Source organism: Natrix helvetica (assembly GCF_964273705.1).
Source record: "Natrix helvetica genome assembly, chromosome: 2".
Classification (NCBI taxonomy): Eukaryota; Metazoa; Chordata; class Lepidosauria; order Squamata; family Natricidae; genus Natrix; species Natrix helvetica.
The window spans coordinates 210453787-210474806 of NC_138552.1; the positions used below are offsets into that span (position 1 = coordinate 210453787).

At 36.1% G+C, this 21020-nt stretch overlaps 1 protein-coding gene across 4 annotated transcripts in view; it reads left to right on the forward strand.

Annotated features, from left to right (window-relative positions):
- Positions 1–6689: 6689 nt before the first annotated feature.
- The window catches only part of ZDHHC14 (zDHHC palmitoyltransferase 14), a 63849-nt gene continuing 49518 nt past the window's right edge, over positions 6690–21020 (forward strand). The window contains exon 1 of one of the 4 annotated variants that reach the window (XM_081941844.1): positions 6690–8673. In XM_081941844.1, the coding sequence (XP_081797970.1) occupies positions 8423–8673 (251 nt within the window). In that variant the 5' untranslated portion in view covers positions 6690–8422. The remainder of the gene's footprint in view (positions 8674–21020) is intronic. The other 3 variants (XM_081941842.1, XM_081941843.1, XM_081941841.1) reach the window with 3 other exon arrangements.

Consider the following 21020-nt stretch of genomic DNA (forward strand, 5'->3'; position numbering starts at 1 on the left):
TGTTTGCTACCGTATTATCTGTCAATTTTGGACAATGCATGGATTTGTGCATGATGAGTTAACATGCTGTGTGAACCCAGCCATAAAATGCTTTTTGCCTCAAACTAGGGTCTTTAAACAGGAAAAGGGAAGGAAAAGGAATGTATCTGCTTAAGATTTCATCAAATTCATTGATGAATTATGATGTGCATTACTTTAGACGATGTCTGTCCTTTCTTCAGCTGGAAAGATTTCTGTAATGTTTCCCAAATTAATAAATAATTTATTCAAGTTTTATTTATCCATGGGGGGGAGGGATCAAAAAGTCAAGTCCACTATTTTTGTTTTAAAAAGACACAGTGAATAAAAAGGATACAGAGGGAAAAGGAATCAAGAACTCTTGCGTGCTAATTTGCAATGTTATCTTAGGCGTTCTTTTTTTTTAAAAAATAAGGTTATTCAATTTGTTTAAATTAAATCTGCTGCAGCTCACCCTTTTATTTCCAGTAAAAATAATGATAATAAACTACCACTTGTCCAATATCCTGATGATACTCCTTAGTCTGTCCAGGGGGGGAATTCTTAGCCTGCCACGCAGGGCATCTCCCTTCAATCCAGCACCATCGAAAAGTAGAAAGGAAGGTATTTGAGATTTTTCCATCCAGACCCAAGAAATGCTGACTTCAACAAGTTTTGTGCCATTCCTGAAACACAAGAAGTTGCAGGGCAGTTCTGCATATAGGGAAAACTTCAATGGGAATTTCTTTTACTGAGCCAATTAGTAAATCTCTAGATATGAAAATGAGAATCATTGAAAAAGGGGCAATATGCTGGAAAAATAGGTAGTATTTTATTTTTTATATCTATATAACAGGGCTTGTGTACAGTATTTGATTCTAATGCCTGGCCAAGGACATGATATTCTCAGATGCATTAATACATTGCACTATACAATAATGCTTAAGTCTTTGGACTTGAGCAGCATATAAACTGATGCTATGAATTAATTAAGATTGTGATTCATTTGGCTTTAGCATAATATTTTAGTGAGCTCATCCAATTGTGCTATATTCATGGATGCTCAGTTCGTCAATTCAGAACAGAACTGTACTGGAATGTACTGAACGACTTCTGATTTGGAGAATTTGTTTTTGAGCATAGTCAAACTGCTCCTGGAACACCATGGTTTAGGAAAGAATCTGGCATAATCCAAAATTCCCTGGAATGTTCTATTCCCAAATCCATGAGTTTTGTTCAATTAAACTAATTAATTCAATTAACTAACTGAAAGAAATTCAGAAAAATCTGAGATTGAAGAATTATATTTATATGGAGAACAAACTATTTCTTTGTGTATGTAGATGATATTGTGACTGATTTAGCTTATTTCCTGCATAAATGAATATTGAGTTATGAATACAGTATTTATGTTTTCCTAGGCACTTTGTTTTAGTAGTAGTACTTTTCTTACTAGACTGTTAATTCATATGATACAGCTTATATCAACTTTTTATGTTACATAGATTCTTAATGAGTTTAGTAAGTGTCTTCTGTCCTGAAAATTAATACAGCCACTGTCCAGGAAAGTGATAACAAAACTCTAGACTGTATTTTTCTTTTCTAAATCAATATGATAAATGTGTCTAAAAGGTGCACAAATACTTTGTTTTTGTGTGTTGGTGTTCACAAACTAACACACCTGCCAATCTTGAAACAGATTATTTACAATAATTTTCTCCTGTACAAGGAACTCTAGATCTAGCAGATAAGATGGCATGAGACGTAGAAAAGCAGAATTTTGTTTGTTTATTTATTTAGTTTGTCAAACATGTATGAGATAACAGGTATAAGTATGCAATGGACATGAACACAGAAAATGAGTACGAATAAATGGGGACAATAGGACAGGGATGGTAGGCTCGCTGGTGCGCTTATGCACGCCGCCTTACAGACCTCTTAGAAAAGGGGTGAAGAACTCGCTAGACAATTTAAGGTTAAAGTTTTGCGGGTTTGAGGATGTGACAACAGAGTCGGGTAGTGCATTCCAGGCATTGACCATTCTGTTGCCTAAGTCATATTTTCTGCAGTCAAGTTTGGAGTGGTTTATCTTGAGTTTGTATCTATTGTTTGTACGTATATTATTGCAGTTGAAGCTGAAGTAGTCTTTGATGTTAGATAGGATGTTGCAGCAGACAATTTTGTATAATACACTTAGGTCAGACCTTAATTGGTGTAGTTCTAGCTTCGCCAATCCCAAAATTTCAAGCCTGGTGGCATAAGGTATTGTGGTTAATCTAATCACATAAGATATAAATACCACAGAATTGTGGTATTTCTCAGAATAAAAATCTTATCTAACTTCAGACTTTAGAAACGTCAGTGTTAGCGGCTCTCTCTTCAGAATGTTTGTTCTTCTCTAGCATTGGCTCTGGCAAATCTTATAGATTACTGTATTCTAAGAAATAACGGTATGTAGATATTGGAAAATAGGTTAAGGTAAATTCTCTCCTGTGTGATATTCAGCTAAGCCTTTTTCTTACTCTCATGAAGCTGAATAATGTGATAATCTTTCTATTGCATCAAAAGGTTTTGTACCCTGGATCCCTAAATGTGTCAGATCTGGATTTTAAACCTCCAAGAAACTGGTTTGGTTAGTTAACTTCCTTAGTTTTCACTTGGCAACTTGTATAAATTTCAACAAATCATACTTTGGTGCAGGGTACAATTACTATAAGGACGTTACCATAGCTGGGCTTCAAACATGATCATTAATTGGCAGCAAAAGTTAGGGTTCTCTTAATGTCTTTGGTCTCTATTTGATGCTTTGGTTTCTATCTTTTTGCAGATATGTAGATCTAGCAAAGAGTACCCTAAAGAGTAGTTTATACATTCACATCCCCAGCCTAAATTAAAGGTTATGTATCATAAAAGCCACCTGGGAAAGGAAAGAGAAACCATCAAAGCCATTAAAAAGCAAACGTTACAATATTTTGGACAGGTGATGTGACACCCAGGGAAAGCTTTAATGCAAACAAGGTCTAGGCAGAAGAACAACATCATGGCTTCAAAATATAAGGGATTGGTTTGGACAAAACTCAGCAGCACTTTTTCATGTGGATGTTGACAAAAAATAGAATTGCCAACATGATCGACAACATCTGATGACGGATATGGTACAAGAAGAACAATCATAAAAGCGCTAAAACAAATGCTTTTGTTGCACCAATAATGGGTGTTGATGGAGAACCAGGAGCTGTATGTTTTAGTTTAATGAGTTCAATTAATTCTTTCTCTCATAATTCTCAAGCTGGTGCCCTATGTTTCACGCTTATCAATCCTCAAAAACTTGAGTTATAATTGGAAGAATGATGGAATCAACAATAAGGGCAATCTAGGTTGTGTTATTCCTATTTTGATCCTTAAGTTTTTGGTTTAGGAAGATGTCTTGATCCAGTTAAGTCTTCTTGTACTGTACTTTCCTACTTTAACAAACAGGCAAATATTGAATTAGCTTATTAGTATCTGCTGAAGTAGAACTGCATAGATTTTTATGCTTGTGGAATTTTACCTTAGTAGTACAAGCAGTGACTAAGCTTTTTCAGTGTTGACCTAGGATCCTAAAATCAATTGCAGATTATACAATACAATACAATAGCAGAGTTGGAAGGGACCTTGGATGTCTTCTAGTCCAACCCTGCCTAGGCAGGAAACCCTATACCGTTTCAGAGAAATGGCTATCCAACATCTTCTTAAAGACTTCCAGTGTTGGGGCATTCACAACTTCTGGAGGCAAGATGTTCCACTGATTAATTGTTCTGTCAGGAAGTTTCTCCTCAGTTCTAAGTTGCTTCTCTCCTTGATTAGTTTCCACCCATTGCTTCTTGTTCTACCCTCAGGTACCTTGGAGAATAGTTTGATTCCCTCTTCTTTGTGGCAACCCCTGAGATATTGGACACTGCTATCATGTCTCCCCTAGTCCTTCTTTCTATTAAACTAGACATACCCAGTTCCTGCAACCGTTCTTCATATGTTTTAGTCTCCAGTCCCCTAATCATCTTTGTTGTTCTTCTCTGCACTCTTTCTAGAGTCTCCACAACTTTTCTACATCGTGGCAACCAAAACTGAATGCAGTATTCCAAGTGTGGCCTTACCAAGGCATTATAAAGTGGTATTAACACTTCATGTGATCTTGATTCTATCCCTCTGTTTATGCACCCTAGAACTGTGTTGGCTTTTTTGGCAGCTGCTGCACACTGCTGACTCATATTTAAATCGTTGTCCACTAGGACTCCAAGATCTCTCTCATAGTTACTACTGTTGAGCAAGGTACCACCTATTCTGTACCTGTGCATTTCGTTTTTGTTGCCTAAATGTAGAACCTTACTCTTTTCACCATTGAATTTCATTTTATTACATAGTGCCCAATGTTCAATTTGTCAAGATCCTTCTGTATCTTAAGCCTGTCTTCTGGAGTGTTGGCTATTCCTGCCAGCTTGGTGTCATCTGCAAATTTGATGAGTTCCCCATTTATTCTCTCTTCCAAATCATTGATGAAGATGTTGAAGAGTACTGGGATTATTCAAACAAGAAAAAGGTCAGCTCAACAAGCTTTCTTTGCAGGTTTGAAAATACATTAACTAAGTTACATGAGAGTAAGGAAAAATGTCTTTGCCATGGCAGCTAGAATAAATCAGTATTTTTGGAAACTTGACTTCAATCCCCAGAATTCTCAAGCCAGAATTCTCCAGTCCATTTTAAGAGTTGCCAACTTTGAAAAATTCTAAGATAAACAGCATGAAGTCTGCCATTTAAAAAAAAAATTCTAGGCAATTGCTTTGTATAATTACCATCAGAAAGAGTAGGCTAGTAACAGTACTTATGCTATGGAGTTATTTACTAGTTGGTTCGATTACTAGTAGGATGGCAGAAAGAAGAAAAGTTATGAAGACCTTTGCCTTTCCTGTATTTGATGTCAGGTAAACCCTTGGGGCTAGAGTTAATATTGTTATTAGCAAACCTGTTCCAGCAGTAGCACAACACAACAACTTAGTTCAGCTAATATTAATTCTGAATTGGCATTTGCTTATGTCCTCACAAGTGCACTAACAATTGGATTAAATAAGAAATTGAAGACATTTAAAATTTCTTAATTCCCACGCTCTGTCAATTCATGCCCATGAAATATACTACAAAAATCAGATTTAATATAGATTGTGTTATATCTAGAACATATTCATTCAAATCAATAGGACTTTAATTTCTTTGAAGCAGTTGTTTGCAGTGGATCTACTCCACAAATTATTGTTATCTTCAGATTCATGAACATTTCTCTCTCTTTCATACACACACACTCACCTCACCGGGTTGTTATTATGGAGAATATAAGAGGAAGAAGGTATGTTGGATATGTTTGCCACCTTAAGTTATTTGTAAAATTAATAAAGGCAGGATACAAATAAATAAATAAAATACAAAGACTATTATTCTCAGACATCAGTTAGATAATTTTTATTTCAAATTGCTTCTTTACTTTGCATTATATGGCAAAAATGGGAAACTCCTCCTAAATCTGGAATCATTACTATGCAACATTACTATGATCTACCAGGAGTAAGTGAAAGACTTTTTGCTGATATTATTAGAAAGAAAATGGCTGATAATGTTGGGCTTTTAAATTATTTTAGTAGCTCATCTCCTGGGGGCATTCTGTTCCCATACCTAATCTCAAGTAGTTCATACAAAAAAAGGAAGAGATCACACCTTAATTTCAGCCATCAGAAGCATGGAGCAGGGTGAACTGAACCTGCTTAATGTAACCACTTCCCTCAAATATATTCAAAATAACGGTCCCCCCACCCCCCACTCTGGAAGACATTTTGGTAATCTATGTAGGTGTTAGCATGACTCAAAATGGAATGTAAAAATTAAAGTGTGGGCAAGTTTGTAATGTAAAAGAAAATGGCAAAATTAACAGGGTTATAATAGGAAATATCATGGGAATAACAGAAGAACTGTAGAGGGAAGAAAATTCGAAAGCAGATGACAATAAACTCAAAGGATACGGTATAAATAGTATTAAATTAAATTATATTTGTGGGTTCTCAACAGACTTAACACAATTATATTTATTCAATTAAGCCGGTGATTTGACGCAGGTTCGGAACCATCCAGGCACGGCGAATAACAACTTCCATATTAACTAAGTTGGGTTTCTATCTAACTGAAACTTACAAATAAATAAGAACTGAGCATTTCACCGGGCAAACTGCCAATATTTAGAAATAGCGACCTATTACTACTGTTCTAATACTAATTATCAATTATCTCCAGCCTCCCTTTCGTTTTCCCTTTAATCTCTCATCTCTTTCCTGTCCCATCCCTGCCTTCCTCGCAGATTACATTGCTAGGCGATTTAAGAGGGAGGAACGAGGAAAATGAACTTGGGATTCTGGGATATATAGTTTCCTTTATGTATCTCGCCGTCCCACGCGGAAGAAAGAAAAAAGGTCCGGCATACATTTCCCAGAATGCTGCAAAAGAACGGGAGGGGTTTGTGTTAGGATTAGGGTGACAGAGAGCCGGCCACAAACGGCGTGGCGCTTTGAGTTTTCGGGCGGGTAGCTGGCGGGACGGGGAGAGGCGGGGTTTCTCCCTTTGGCGTCCCGTGATCCGCAGGTGGGCGAACGAGCGGCGTGCCAGAAGTGGGAGGCCGTGGTCAAGGGCGGCAGCGGGAGACACTTCCATCGGCGGCCGCGTGGGGCGCTGGGGAGTCGCTGTCGCCGGCTTCTGCGTGCGCGCCGGGCCGAGTGACACGGCCTCTGCTGTTGCGGGGAAGGGAAGGAAGGGAGGAGAGAGAGCGCAGAAGGCGACCGGTCGATGAAAGAAACCGACCGGAGGCTGCCCCTGCCGTGTGGTGGTAGGCGGTGGGAGACGCGCGCCAGCAGCCACCCTGCCTTCTCCGGTCAAGACTGAGCCCGTGAGGCGGACGGTCACGGATAGAGCCGCCACCGCCGCCGCCTTCCAAGCGGCTGACAATGAAAGTGAAAGGCAGGAGCCGCGGAAGGGGAGGTGGAGGCGGCGGCTGCTGCCCCGGGGGTTGCGCCTGCCGCCGCCCCCACCGTGCTGAGTGATCCCGACCCTTCCCGTCGCGGTTCTCTCAAAAGGAGCGTTCCCGAAGAAGAAAGCTGCCGCCTTTGCTTCTTCTGCCTCCTCGGAACATTGGCCGTGTTTTTCCTCGCAGGCAGCCGCGAAGAGGATGCGTGTGTGAACGCTGGCTCGCCTCCTTTCTCTCGCCTGCAGCTGCTTTTCGAGTGGGGCCGCGTGGATCCTGGACGGCGACGGGAGAGGCTGCTGGGGGTGGGGGTAGTCCCGCGACGGCCGCCTTGATTCAGGTGGCTTCTCCGCACACCTCCTCTCTCCCCTTGGCGTTAAGAGTAGGGGAGAAAGTGGCTGCTTCTGTTCCGGCTGGCTGCAGGGAATAAGCCCAGATTAATGTAGAAGCAGAAAGCCAACACTCCTTGCCGTTTTCCTCGACGGTTCCTGTTGTTGCTGCTGTTGCTGTTTTCTCCTGGAAGTCGGGGCTAGGATTGCGGTGGTAACGCAGTTTGGGGTCTCCGGTGGCTTGAAGGAGAAAAGTGAAGAGACACCAGCCAGTACCTCTTAAAACTGGAAGTTATTTTCGCCTGGCAAGGCTGAATCAGTAATAAAGTGGCCTGAGGACGGCTGTATTTTGCTTTGGTTTTTGAATCCCCCCCCCCCTTTGAAATTGGCATATTTTTATAGTAGTATATTAAAAAAATGAAGGCTGGCTTGAAACTTGTCATGTCTTGCACCTTTTTCCAGGGATGGCATTGACCACATTTTTATTTTGCCTTTTGTAATGACAAAAAATAGGAACTAATCTCTTGCCATTGGAAGGAAGAAGAAAAAGACCACAGTGGGAGAAAATTGGATATTATAGTTTGTTTTTCAGTTGTTGCACTTAGCGTTGATTTTTGTTCAGAGCAATTCATACAAATTCTACTTTTAAGCATTTTTTTTAGAAATCTTTGTGAGGAGCATTTTGATTAGAGACTGCTTGTCTCAAAACTTGATCCAAGTACTTTAAAAGTGGAACAGTAAAGCTGAGCAGTTTCTTAAAATAAAAGGCAGAATGCCTTAAAATCATAAAGTTCTATGTTTAATTGACAGCTGTTTTATATCTAAGCCTTTTTCATTCCTATTTTATTCTATGATTATGCACTTTCAACTTTGGTTTTTATTTCATTGTGAAGAAGGGAAAAATTACTGTGCTTATATTTCATAAATGACAGCTTTGAGATCTGTAACAGAGAATTGGGAATTTAAAAATGCCATGATGAACTCGTTTTAATAAAACACCCAATCGTGTCTTCAGAAGTTTTAGGCAAGAGTTGTTGGAGGGGTTCCTCCTTATTCTCCATTAATGAGTCCTGGTGGTGGTGTTGGAGGACCCATGAAAGACTGTGAGTACAGTCAGATCAGCACTCATAGCTCCTCTTCTCCCATGGAGTCTCCCCATATGAAGAAAAGCATTTCCAAGAGAAAATGGGAGGTTTTCCCTGGAAGAAACAAATTTTTTTGCAATGGAAGGATCATGATGGCTCGTCAGACTGGAGTCTTTTACTTGACATTTGTTCTTATTTTGGTTACCAGTGGACTCTTTTTTGCATTTGAGTAAGTGCCATTAAAGTTCTTTTTAACCTGTTTTTTACTAATAGAACTATGCAAGAATTCAGGTATCTCATTGATGCTAGGTTGTATAAATAATTTATACTGCATTCATGATTTATATGTTTAATTTAATTCTTGAAAACTTTGAAGTTGAATAATTGTCAATTTGGTATAGTCTAAACAGCTGAGATTTCAACTCTAATTTAAAAGTCATGCTGGTCTTTTACAGTGGAAAGAAGTTTTTAAAAGATACATAATTTCAAAGTACTAATGTTCATTGAAAAATTTACTAATTTGTCATTTCATAAAGTTCCATTAAGGCAACTAGCTATTTATGCTTGAGAATACTTCTACAATTAGTGTAGAAGCTGTATATTTCTCCCCCTCTAATCAATTTTGTCTATATTAAGTTGTATATATCAGATTAATAGTTTATCAATGGGCATAATACATTAAATTATATAGTAGGCTTGGATATCATTTGTATGATCTACCTAATAACGCAATCATTTTGGGGGTTGCATCAAACTTGCTAACTCACTGAAGATATAAAACTGACTAGGCTAAAGATATTTCATAATATCCCCTTTTCTTGACTGTTATTCTATTTTCCCCCTCTGTGCTATTATTAGTACAGGTTCCCTTTTTAAAAGGGGAACTAATATTTTCTCTAAATGCACTTGCACATGTCAATATGTTACATCCTTGATATCTCAAAGTTATATTCATAATAATAGAGCAGAGAAAAATTAATACGTTGTAAATTTATTTTGAAGACATTTGAGTATGTATTATATATGATGCAATAAAAATAGATATTTTTTTCTAATACAGGTAGTCTTCAACTTACAACCATTTGTTTAGTGACTATCTGAAGTTACAAAAGCACTGAAAAAAGTGACTTATCACTGTTTTCCACGCTTAAGGCCATTGAAGCACCCCATGGTCGGATGTTTGGCAACTGACTTATATTAATGACAATTGAAGTGTCCCAGGGTCATGTGATCCTCTTGTGCCCTTTTGACAAGCAAAGTCAATGGGAAACCCAAATTTGCTTAACAATCATGGTACTAACTTAACAAAAGCAGAGGTTTACTCAACAACTCTGGCAAAATGGTTGTAAAATGAGCAAAACTCACTTAACAACTGTTTTGCTTAGCAACAGAAATTTGGGGCTCAATTATCATAAGTCAAGTACTACTTGTAAATGTAGGCTATCCAGTATATATAATAAATACATTTTCTAACAGCAAGCAAGAATTTTAGAAATTCTAGAATACAGAAATTACATTTATTGTGAATCTTGATAATTGTTTGAAATGTTTGCATAATCTGTTTAACTGATAATTTATTATGAGCTTTAGTTTAGAATGTATTTTCTGTTCATGGAAAATGTATCAGTATCAACATATTGATTTAATTATGATAAAGTACCAAATTTTAATTCCTGATATGCATTATGATTTTTCCTCACCTCATTTAAAAACATACATTATTTATACTTGGCATAAAAGAGTAGCAGCTGAAGTTATGACTGTAATCCTAACAAGCGTGCTAACTGGTACAAACTGGCACTATTATTGGATTGTTCTGGGGGGGAAATCCCTTGCTTGCAGATGAGGTTTTCTACAGGAGCAAATTTTTTATAGAATGAAACACAAATGAGTGTGCTTTTTACATAATCCTGTAATGTTAGATAAAAATAGAATGTCTTTAATTTTATATTAATTTATAAAGTGATATAATTTAAAAGAAGGCAAAGCTATTGAAATAACGTTTTGATAAATCAGCCTGCCTTTTTAGTTACTGCATAGATGTAGGCAAATTTTCTGTCTGGTCCTTTATGCAGGAACTGAAAGAGTTCTTAGAGATCATGATCTCCATCCAAATAGTGGTTGGTGAAAGTTGCCCCAGATTATATTATGATCAGTATATGTTAATGGTCATTTTTTTCAGTGGCTCTTATATACAGTAGTAATGATTACATATTTGTTCACCCAGATATATTTTTCCCTGTCACCTGTATGTTAAAACATGATGGGGTGAGCCAGGAGTGTCAAACTTGATTTCATTGAGGGCCGCATCAGAGTTGTGTTTGACCTCGGGTGCCAGGGTGGGCATGGCCAGCTTGACGTGACTCCTGTCAAGGATGCCTGTGGTAGCCTGAGCGCTGTGCCAGCGAAAATGGGGTCCCAATCTCTGTTTTTGGCTGGGATGGCCTCCTGCAACTCTCTACCAGCGAAAACTCATGCAGCCCTCCCGAGTTCCATTTTCTCTGGCAGAGGGTTGTAGGAAGCCCTGACAGCCAAAAACGGAGCTCGGGAGCCCGTTTTCTCTGGCAGAAGTACTGCAGGACAGTCCTTCGCTATTTTCAGTACCCCACGGGCTTTCAGTTTCACACTCCTGGTGTAAGCAATCTAACAACAAATCCTTATCAGAAAATCATATTGATCCAACAGAAAGAAGCAAGGCAAGCAGTATTCAGCTGCTGGAATTTGTTTCATTAATTTTGGTTTATTATTTTGAACATAGATTCACCCTTAATTTATTTACTTCAAAGAGAAAAAATCAACATTTTTCAGAACAGTTGCTTCTTTTTGAGATAACAAGGTACCGTGCAGGGAAAAATATTTTCTTCAGGAGTGCCCTATAGAATTTTATGAATTACTTTAGAATTCACTTGAAAAGTTATTCAATGGAAGAGAAAAATAAAATACAGGTAGTCCTCAACTTACAATCACAACTGCCAAATGCAACAGCTATTAAGTGAATTTTGCAGAATTTTATGACCTTTCTTGCCACAGTTAAGTGAATCACAACAGTTGTTAAGTGAATCTGACTTCCCCATTAGCTTTACTTGTACAAAGATCACAAAAGGGGATCACATAACCCTGGGACACTGCTACCTCATTAATATGAGTCAGCGGTCAAATGTAATGATCACATGACCATGGGGATGCTGCAATGGTCACAAGTATGAAAAAAGTTATGTCACTTTTTCAGTGCCACTATAACTTTGAATGGTCCCTAAATGAACTGTTGTAAGTTGAGGACTACCTGTACTGTATTTTGTCCTACTTTTTTAGTAGCTGTAACAAAGTACCGAGAGACTAATAAACCAATAAAAATAATATGCCTGCTTTATATGTTTCAGTTAAAGGCCCAAGAATCTGCACATAATGGACATTATTTTATATCTTACCTTTATTTGGGAAACTTTTCTTGAAATGTTATATTTTCTTGTCTTCCCTCATATTAGGCAATGATTACCTGTATATATTAATGGTTTTTCATTGGAGGTGCTGACATAAACTGTTATCAGTTGAAGTGCCTTAATATTAAATAGTCTGTAAATTATTTTCCTCTAATTCATTAAATTCGTAGTATAATGGCTAGGCTACAATGATAGTTTCTATGAATATTGTGGAAATTCTATATAAATGTATGAAGAATATTGCATGAAGAACAGAGTGCAAAAATAGGTATGGAAATATAGACAGCATTTTGTGGTATATTTTTGTTGCATAACCATAGGGAACCTTTTCTAGTTTCCTTTGGGTTGACGTATACAGTATTTTGAAACTGCACATAAGAAAACAGTTAATAGTTATTAAAATCTACATATTTAAAGTCTCACGTAGGCTATCAAACAAGATAGAAGTATTCTAGGTAGTGTATATTTTCATTTTTTAAAGTGGGAAGCAAGAATTCAAATACTTTGAAGTGACTTTTTTTCTTTTACATACTTCAGAGCCATTCATATGCCCCGGAAGCATTAGTGCAAAGCCAGAATATTTTGGTATCTTGTATGGTAAGAAAAAAGAGACCTGCCAAAATAAATAATGTTATATCTACATCACAATGTTAATTATTAAATATTGATATATTAGTTAAAAGTTACCTTGTCCATATGTAAACATACAAGACTGAAATCACAAAGTATGACCCATTATTAAAAGATTGCTATGCAAAGTCCCAGTTCCTTCTACAGTTTAAAGGTTATTAAAGATTATTATGTACAACACAACCTGCAATTATAAAAGAGCCCTTTATTAATACATAGTAGTATATTTCATCACACTTTAAGAATTGAAAGCTACTATTCATATTTTCAAATTTCATGCTTGTTCATTTTTGAACATTTTGAAATCGTGTTATGTGATGAATCAACTTTTAATTTAAAAAATACTGAACGTTTTGTCAATATATGACTTAAATAATTCCATATGCATTTATGGATGCTTCAAATTCACTGCTGCTGAGAGAAGAGGAAATCTATCATCTATCTATCTATCTATCTATCTATCTATCTATCTATCTATCTATCCATACATCCATCCATCCATCCATCCATCCATCCATCCATCCATCCATCCATACATACATACATACATACATACATACATACATTCATACCCACATTCATACCTACATATATATATACAGTATATAAGAGCTATTTTGGTGTAGTGGTTAAGGCATCAGGATAGAAACTTCGAGGTATTGTGTTCTAGTTCTACCTTCATGCCTTGGGCATGAAGCTAGCTGGGTGACCTTGGGCCAGTCACTTTCTGACAGCTCTAGGAAAAAGGCAATGGCAGATCACTTCTGAAAAAAACTTGCCAAGAAAGCTGCATGGACTTGTCCAGGCAGTCTCTGAGAACTGGACATGTTTGAATGGAAGAATGAATGAATGTGTTTATGGGTAAAGGTAAAGATTTCCCCTGTCCAGTTGTGTCAGACTCTAGGGGGCAGTGCTCATCTTTGTTTCTTAGCCAAGGGAGCCTGTGTTGCCCGAAAAAATTCCCTGGTCATGTGGCTAGCATGACTACACACAGAGGTACATGGAAATGCTCTATCTACTTGAATTTTCATGTTTTCGAACTGCTGTGAGCAGGAGACATTAACGTGTTCATATTGAATAAGATACAGCCTATAATTTCATAGGCTAGAGTTTCTAAAAACTGCTTTCCTTTTGCTAAATCTCTGCTTCATGTCTAATGCTGTTACAAAGTACTTGGTAAGAAAACAATTCCGAATGTTTACATGTTTTGTTGATTTAAAAAAAACAATTTTCTATATATACATAGATAAAAACTTCTGTACATACATCATAACTCCAGCTGGTTTACAAATAACAATAAAGACAGTAAAAACATGTAATTTGAAAATAGTTGGCAGATGTAAGTACCTATTTTAAACATCAACATTTTAAAAAGCACTCCTTCATATCCAGAGAAATCTATTTTCTGTTATGCAATTAATATTTGTTCTTTGCCATACTTTAGTTGAATATATAATGGGTTCTTTTTAGTTCTAGTTAGTACAAGGACTGCAATCCAGGTCGCTGTGCAAATACTTTTGTGATATCTAGGCCAACTCCACATTTCTACATAGTTAGGAAATAGTTCTTAAACTAGAGAAATGTTCTTCTTCAATGTACTGATATAATTTCTGTATGAAAGATCTTAAATTCTCATTGGGCGTATACAAATGCAGGAGGTGTCAACATTGCTATTTGGATTGTTGCCTCCTTTTTTTACATATCCTTTTTTTACATATCCATTTATATGGTTGTTGAGCTCCACTGTAACAAAGTAAATAATTAAACTAGTTATACAACTGCATTGTCAGATTGAACTACCTAGACAGTTTTCCCTCCCTTCCAGGTAAATCCCCACTTCAGATGACAAATTGCTATGCTGTGTATAGTTTTCTTTTTTCAGAGGCTTCAAGTAGTACACATTTTACACCATTAAACTATTGCTAGCAAATCTATTTAATCCTGTTAGGGGGGATATGGTGCCATCAGCATTGGGTGTATTATTTTGGAATTAATAATTGTTTTAATTTGTGTACAAAGATCTTTTGAACTTCATAAAAGATGTTTTGAGGTAATTTGAAGGAATCAGATTTAATTGGTAGTGAGACTGCTATTTACGCTCTCTACATGGGGCTTCCCTTGAAATGCACCCGGAGGCTTCAGTTGGTCCAGAATGCAGCCGCGCGGGTAATTATGGGGAGTACTAGGTACTCCCATGTGACACCGCTCCTGCGCGAGCTGCACTGGCTTCCTGTGGTCTATCGGGTGCGTTTCAAGGTTTTGATAACTATCTTTAAAGCGCTCCATGGCTTAGGACCTAGTTACTTGCGGGATCGTATTCTGCCCCATACATCCCTGCGACCAATTCGCTCGCACAGAGAGGGGCTCCTCCAGGTGCCGTCCGCTAGACAATGTCGTGGGGCGGCGCCTAGGAGTAGAGCCTTCTCTGTGGCGGGCCCAGCCCTGTGGAATGACCTCCCCCCGGATATTAGGAATACCTCTGACCTCCGCTCCTTCCGTATTAAGCTTAAGACCCACCTATTCCAAGCAGCTGGCCTGGCTCAACTTTGATCTAACCATATCGCTCCTGACGGGTTTTTAACCGGGTATTTTAATTATATTTAATTTCTAGGGGTTTTATATTTTGTATTTTAATTGTTTTTATCAATCGACCTCCTCCTTGTGTATGTCTCAGTGTATGTTTTTGCTTTATGTTTGTTTTGTTTACATATTTATTTCGTATGTTTTGTTGTACGCCGCCCCGAGTCCTTCGGGAGAGGGTGCGGCTAAGAAATAAATATATTATTATTATTATTATTACATGGATGGTGTAATGTTTATTGAAATCTATCAGACCTAAAATAATTGCAAACTGTTACCTATTTTGTCTTTTTTTAGTGATCGTCCTTCAAACTTGGTATAAACCTAAACTATCAAATGACGGAAAGATTAAGCAAAGCATTTGGTTTATTTTTAATAAAGGCTTTAAATGAATATCAAGCTTAACGCCATGAATTATGGTATATATATATTTATTATTTTATGTGAGGGGAGAATAGGTTTTACATTGAAATAAGTTGTATTGGAAACTACATATTACAATTTTAACATAATCATATCTTAAATTGAATTTGTTACCCGTCTTGTGATAAAAGTTAAGTCAGCCTTGTCTCCTTGTAGCTTTATAGTTTGGAGGTTTTTTTTTGGAAACAATATGAAGTGGTTTTCCGTGCCTTCTTCAGAGATGTTTTTCAGCTTCACTCTTTAGCTGTCAACACTGGGGTTTCCTGTTAGGTCCCTAATCTGGTCTGACTCTGCTTAACTTCATCACACCAATCATGTTTGACAAGATGCTGCTAACTAACTGGGATTTTATATGTTGGTATATTTCATTTCAGATAAATTTTACAGAATCACTGTAAAACTGCAGCCTCCCACTCATTAACCCCTAAAGCCAGTCCATATGTATACTCCAATTGTGGCATGAAAAACAGCAGTGAAATCTCACAAGATCTCAAAATATTTTGGTGTTCTTATCTGAAATCTTTTGATTGGAAATTCCAACATATTGTGAGACTTCCTAATCTCTTGACCGCTTCATTCACTGGTCCCTCTGCAGGAATAGGATCACCTCAGATGGCTTCTTCCCTCCAGGTTTTCATAATCTCTGGATACTTGATTGTTTCATCAAGCCATGGGAACTGTACTGTTTTGACTAACACACTGAATGACAAACTTAGCTTGTGTCTTAAATCATAGATTTGGAGAGCTGCGCTCTAATCAGAGTTGATTGATTGAAGGGAGTAATAAGCCGTGCAAATAAAATTTAAGTCAACAGGGAGGAAGTGAAATGGATAGGCACAGACTGATGGATTTGGAGGTCACATGTACCATGCTGGTTACTAATCTCTGGCTTATATTGGGATCCTTAAAAGCCTTTTTTTTCCCCTGCCAATATCATGATCAACTTAAAAAAAACGAGTCCTCTAAAATTGGTTTGAAAGATTTAGTTTGTCTCAGAATGTCATGATTGTAACACGATATATAGTGAGAACACAAATGGGACAAAATATTTTAAATATTTACTTAATCACGGGTTTGAGTTAGTTGAGATAATGTGACATGGTTTCATGCTTGTTGCATTTCGTTAGTGACAATAAAGAGAGAATGTACTGAAGGATAGAAGTAGGGGAAGCAGTGAACAGATATTGAATTTTAATATAGGAAACAGATGAGCTACGGCTATATGCTAATATTATAATTTGCTGATGAAATCAGCTTATCACAAATAAATAGGACTGATAAAAATGTTCACTTTCTGAAAGTAAAACTTTATGGTGGAAATTTGGGTAGAGGGAATTAAATGTGAGTGATGGTTAAAATGTTATATACCTTTCTTTTTTTCTTTTTTTTTGTTTCAAGTATGCACATGACTAAATATTTACATTGAAGTTTATTTTTAGGTGAGCTACATTTACTCAAATTTTCTTGTGTTCCTAACAGTAATAATAATTCTTCCATAGCCAAATTTTCTGTATGATCAGAATGGGAATTTAGTCTCAATTAAAAAAAAAGCTGGGGACATCATCTATTCTGAGATACAGAATGCTCAGTTCTATTATAGAGGTAGAATCTAGCCACACAATTCTAAAGTTGTAAGATTCTGTTTTAATGCAATGGATAAATATAATAAACTTGGTATTTCAGGAAAAAAATAATCGATACCCCAAATAATCATTTTATAACTGTTGATGTAATGACTGGTTTCCAGTCAGTTTCTTCTGAAAAAAATGAAGTTTATTTGTTAATGCTACACCAAAATCAAACATTTGCTTCAGCTATTCAGTAAAGGATTTATCATTTTATGGAATTTTTTTAAAAATATATTTTTTAATTTTTTTTGTGCAATCACATCGTGGTTCAGCAATAGATTGACTTTATGTTCTGTGGGTGGAAGACATTCATTAATGGATAGATTCTGTCAGCAATGAAAACAGAAGGAAAGAGTTCATTAGATTTCTCTTCAGTTTAGCCTTTAAATTACTACATTTTATACAATATTATATATAGTTATCCTCTCAACCAATGACTAAGCAACTTCCCTGATCATTTTAAATATACTTGTGTTTCTATTTTGTTGTCCATATTAATTTTTTTCCCCATTTTTATTTTTTGCATTCCTTTTATTAAAATAATAAATGCGCTGAACACAATGTAATTGACTTTTGACATGGCATTGTATCAGAAGAATGTTGTTTAACAACTTTCAGTAACAAACAAAACTATTTTCTTAAATATTATTAAAAACACTATGCAGTGGTGCTTAAAATGTTTGTGAACTCTATTAATTTTTTAATATTTCTGCAAAAATATAACTTAAAACTTGATTAGTTCTCCACACAAATCCTAAAACTAGATAAATGAATCCAGTTAGACAACATGGCTGCTGTGTAGGTATGACCAATGGTAAAATACTCATTATAAGATTGTTGGGGATTTATCTTGTTTATCATTTTCTAGCATTACTTCTGTTTCCCCTCCTTCTACATTTGTCTTTTTTTTTGCAGTGAAAAAAATGAGTTTTTTTCCCACTTCATTTTTTAATATTTTTTGTCCATAATGAGGCCCATAAATATTCTAGAAAATAAAAACGGTGTCTTACGCTGGTGCTTTGCATTTCCCCCTTTTTTTTTCTTAACCACTGAAAAAATGGTTGGGACTGATAATCTGGATCAAGAAAAGAAACCCTCAGCAATCATGTATAAATTGATAGTCAAGTGGTAAAATTACATGTTCATTTCATGGTTCTCCAATTATGTGGAAACAAAAATTTAAAGTATGTTAGTGGCTCTGAAGTAGTTAATTATATTACAATACTGAACTTACCATTTGATTCTATAAACTTAACTTGTCTTAAAGCAAGCTCTGAGATATTGCTGCAGCCAATCAAAATCCTGAGTGGGTATTAAAGACAAAATAATTATGCAAGCAGCATATATTCAAATTCTTATATATTTTTTAAAAAATTGCCTGAATGCCTTCAGCGTGAATTTACATTTACTAATAAAATGTTTTACAGGTTTATTCAGATCTATAATGCATTTTGTTCTCTGGTGATAATGTTTGGTGCCAGCAGAATTGGCTGAGGACATTTTTTATAATCTGATCATATTTATGAGAAAGAAGGCGAATACTACAGTATCTTCTTAATACTAATGTACAGCCTTTATAAGAGTGTTCAGTGATTGAAATGTCAGTGGAGGTCATGAGAAGAAATTTGTGAAATTTTTGTTCTAGAAATAACTACTGAACTGTCCAAAGAAAATGCTTTTTTTAGAAGCTAAACGTTAATTAATCATAGAGTTTTAATGTTATATAGTTCTATTTATCATCCGTCTGAGTATTCAGAATATGTTTTAGATTCTTTATGAATCTAAGATTACTGTGCTAAGATGCAGAATGGAGCCCACATTTCCCAGCTTTTTCTCTTATGGTAGTGCATAGTGAGGTGGTGTACCAAACATGATGGAGAATTCATTCAACTTTATAATAGCATTATTTAGACTACAGATGCTGACCTTTTGTTTATGCTTTTCTTGAAGAGTTTTTAGGAAGACATGATGGGCATCCCTTTGCTCAGGGAAATTGACTCAGTCTTTTGCTGTTGCTTTTGATATTACAAGCAGGAAGGAGGACAATTATTTTTCTTGAATGAGATAATTTAGACTTTAATAGCAAGTTACAGTTTATTAGATGAAGTTGCTTTAGACAAATGTTACAAAACAGCATCTCAAATTATAAGCTAAAGCCATTATATTTTTATATAAAAATGTTTTGGGGACATTGCAATCCCATGTAACATCTAATATTCTATATAATTTTTATACTTTTATTTCTTCTCTATAAGAAAGTCTCTTAAATGCCCTTATGAAATATGACATCACTAGAATTTTTCAGACTCCTTCCCAGTTATAAATCACAATGTTACATGACCACATTGCTTAACAACAGCAATCCTTGCACTTCTCCCAGGTGCCTTGCTGTTGCCGAGGGAGAAAGAGTGAGTGAGGGGTGTGTGGGTGACCAGTCAGCCTAGACAGGCTGGAGTGGCTGCTGTATGGTGGAGGTGGGGAATGAGTGACCAGGGAATCACAGCATGAGCATAGCAAACTTCAGGAAGTTGTGTGGGTAGGGAGACTTACCCAAGCAACTTATAATCTTCCCAACTGGCTTCCTCATTGACTTTGCTTATAGGAAGCCACCAGGAATGATTGCAAATCATGATCATGTGACACTGGTACACTGCAACCGTCGTAAGAGCAAGCCAGTTGCCTAATACTCAGATTAAAGTCACATGGCCACAGGGGTACTGGGACAATCAGAACCGAGGACTACCTATACTAACTGTAAGACATTGAACTGCTTTCACCAAATAAATGCTCTGTGGTATTTAAAAGCTGTACCATTTATATAGAATACTGCTCAGATAAGGAATTAATGTCACTAGAGGCAAGCTTACAAAATGAACCAAAGAGATTTATGAAGGGAACTACTTACATAAGGAAATAAATCATAGCTTTACTAAATATGCTTAGGTACTGTCCAATTAATCATTCTTGCTAAAAGAGTGCCTTTATTATTTGTGTGTATAAAATTTTGATTAAGGTAAGAATTTTGATTGTAATAATAAAATGTAATATAAATTAAACTTAAAGGAAAAAATAAAATAGCAGTTAAAAGTTCAAGAAAAAAGAAAAGGAAGAATATACTGGTAAAAAAGATAATAAATTGCTTCCAACCTTCATCACAAATATAAATTTAGTAACTCTCACCCTCTCTATTGTTATAAATATTTTTTTCTTTCACCTGTATATCTCTTATCTATAAAAAATCCATAAAATGTTTCAATGTTGGTGTCAGCAGAAAGTCCAAAAAGGATAGCCAAAAGTAATCACATAATTCATTTAATATTGCTCAAATAAACGTTATATTCCTCCTTTTATATCTAATAGTCTTAATCTTTAATTTGTTCAAATATTGTCATAGGATTTGATTTTTCTTCATTTCTTTTTTGTTCTATCCTATCCTTCAAGACTTTAACAACACTCTTATGTAAATCCATTAGGAAAGAATTGCCCTAGTCCCTCTTTTAGCTTGTCAACTGTATTTTATTTTTAAATTTTAAAATCTCAGCCACTTTAATAGATCAGTAAAGCATCTTTTCTAAATCATTATTTTGACTTGTCAGCTATAAATCCACTTTTAATACTATATTTATCTTGTCTGATAAAACTTGTTCTACATCTGACATTTCTTCAATGACATCTTTTGGACATAGTCTATACATAGAAGCATGCGTCATTATTGATGTTGATATTGTGATTACTATTTTCTGATTCCATTCTTCAAAGGTCTTTTGAAGGCTTGTATATCTTTTCTCTACCTAAAATCTATCTAAAATCCTCTCTAGTGTTCAGTTTTTAAAAAATGTGAAATAATTTATCTGTGTTGTATCTTATAAAAAGCA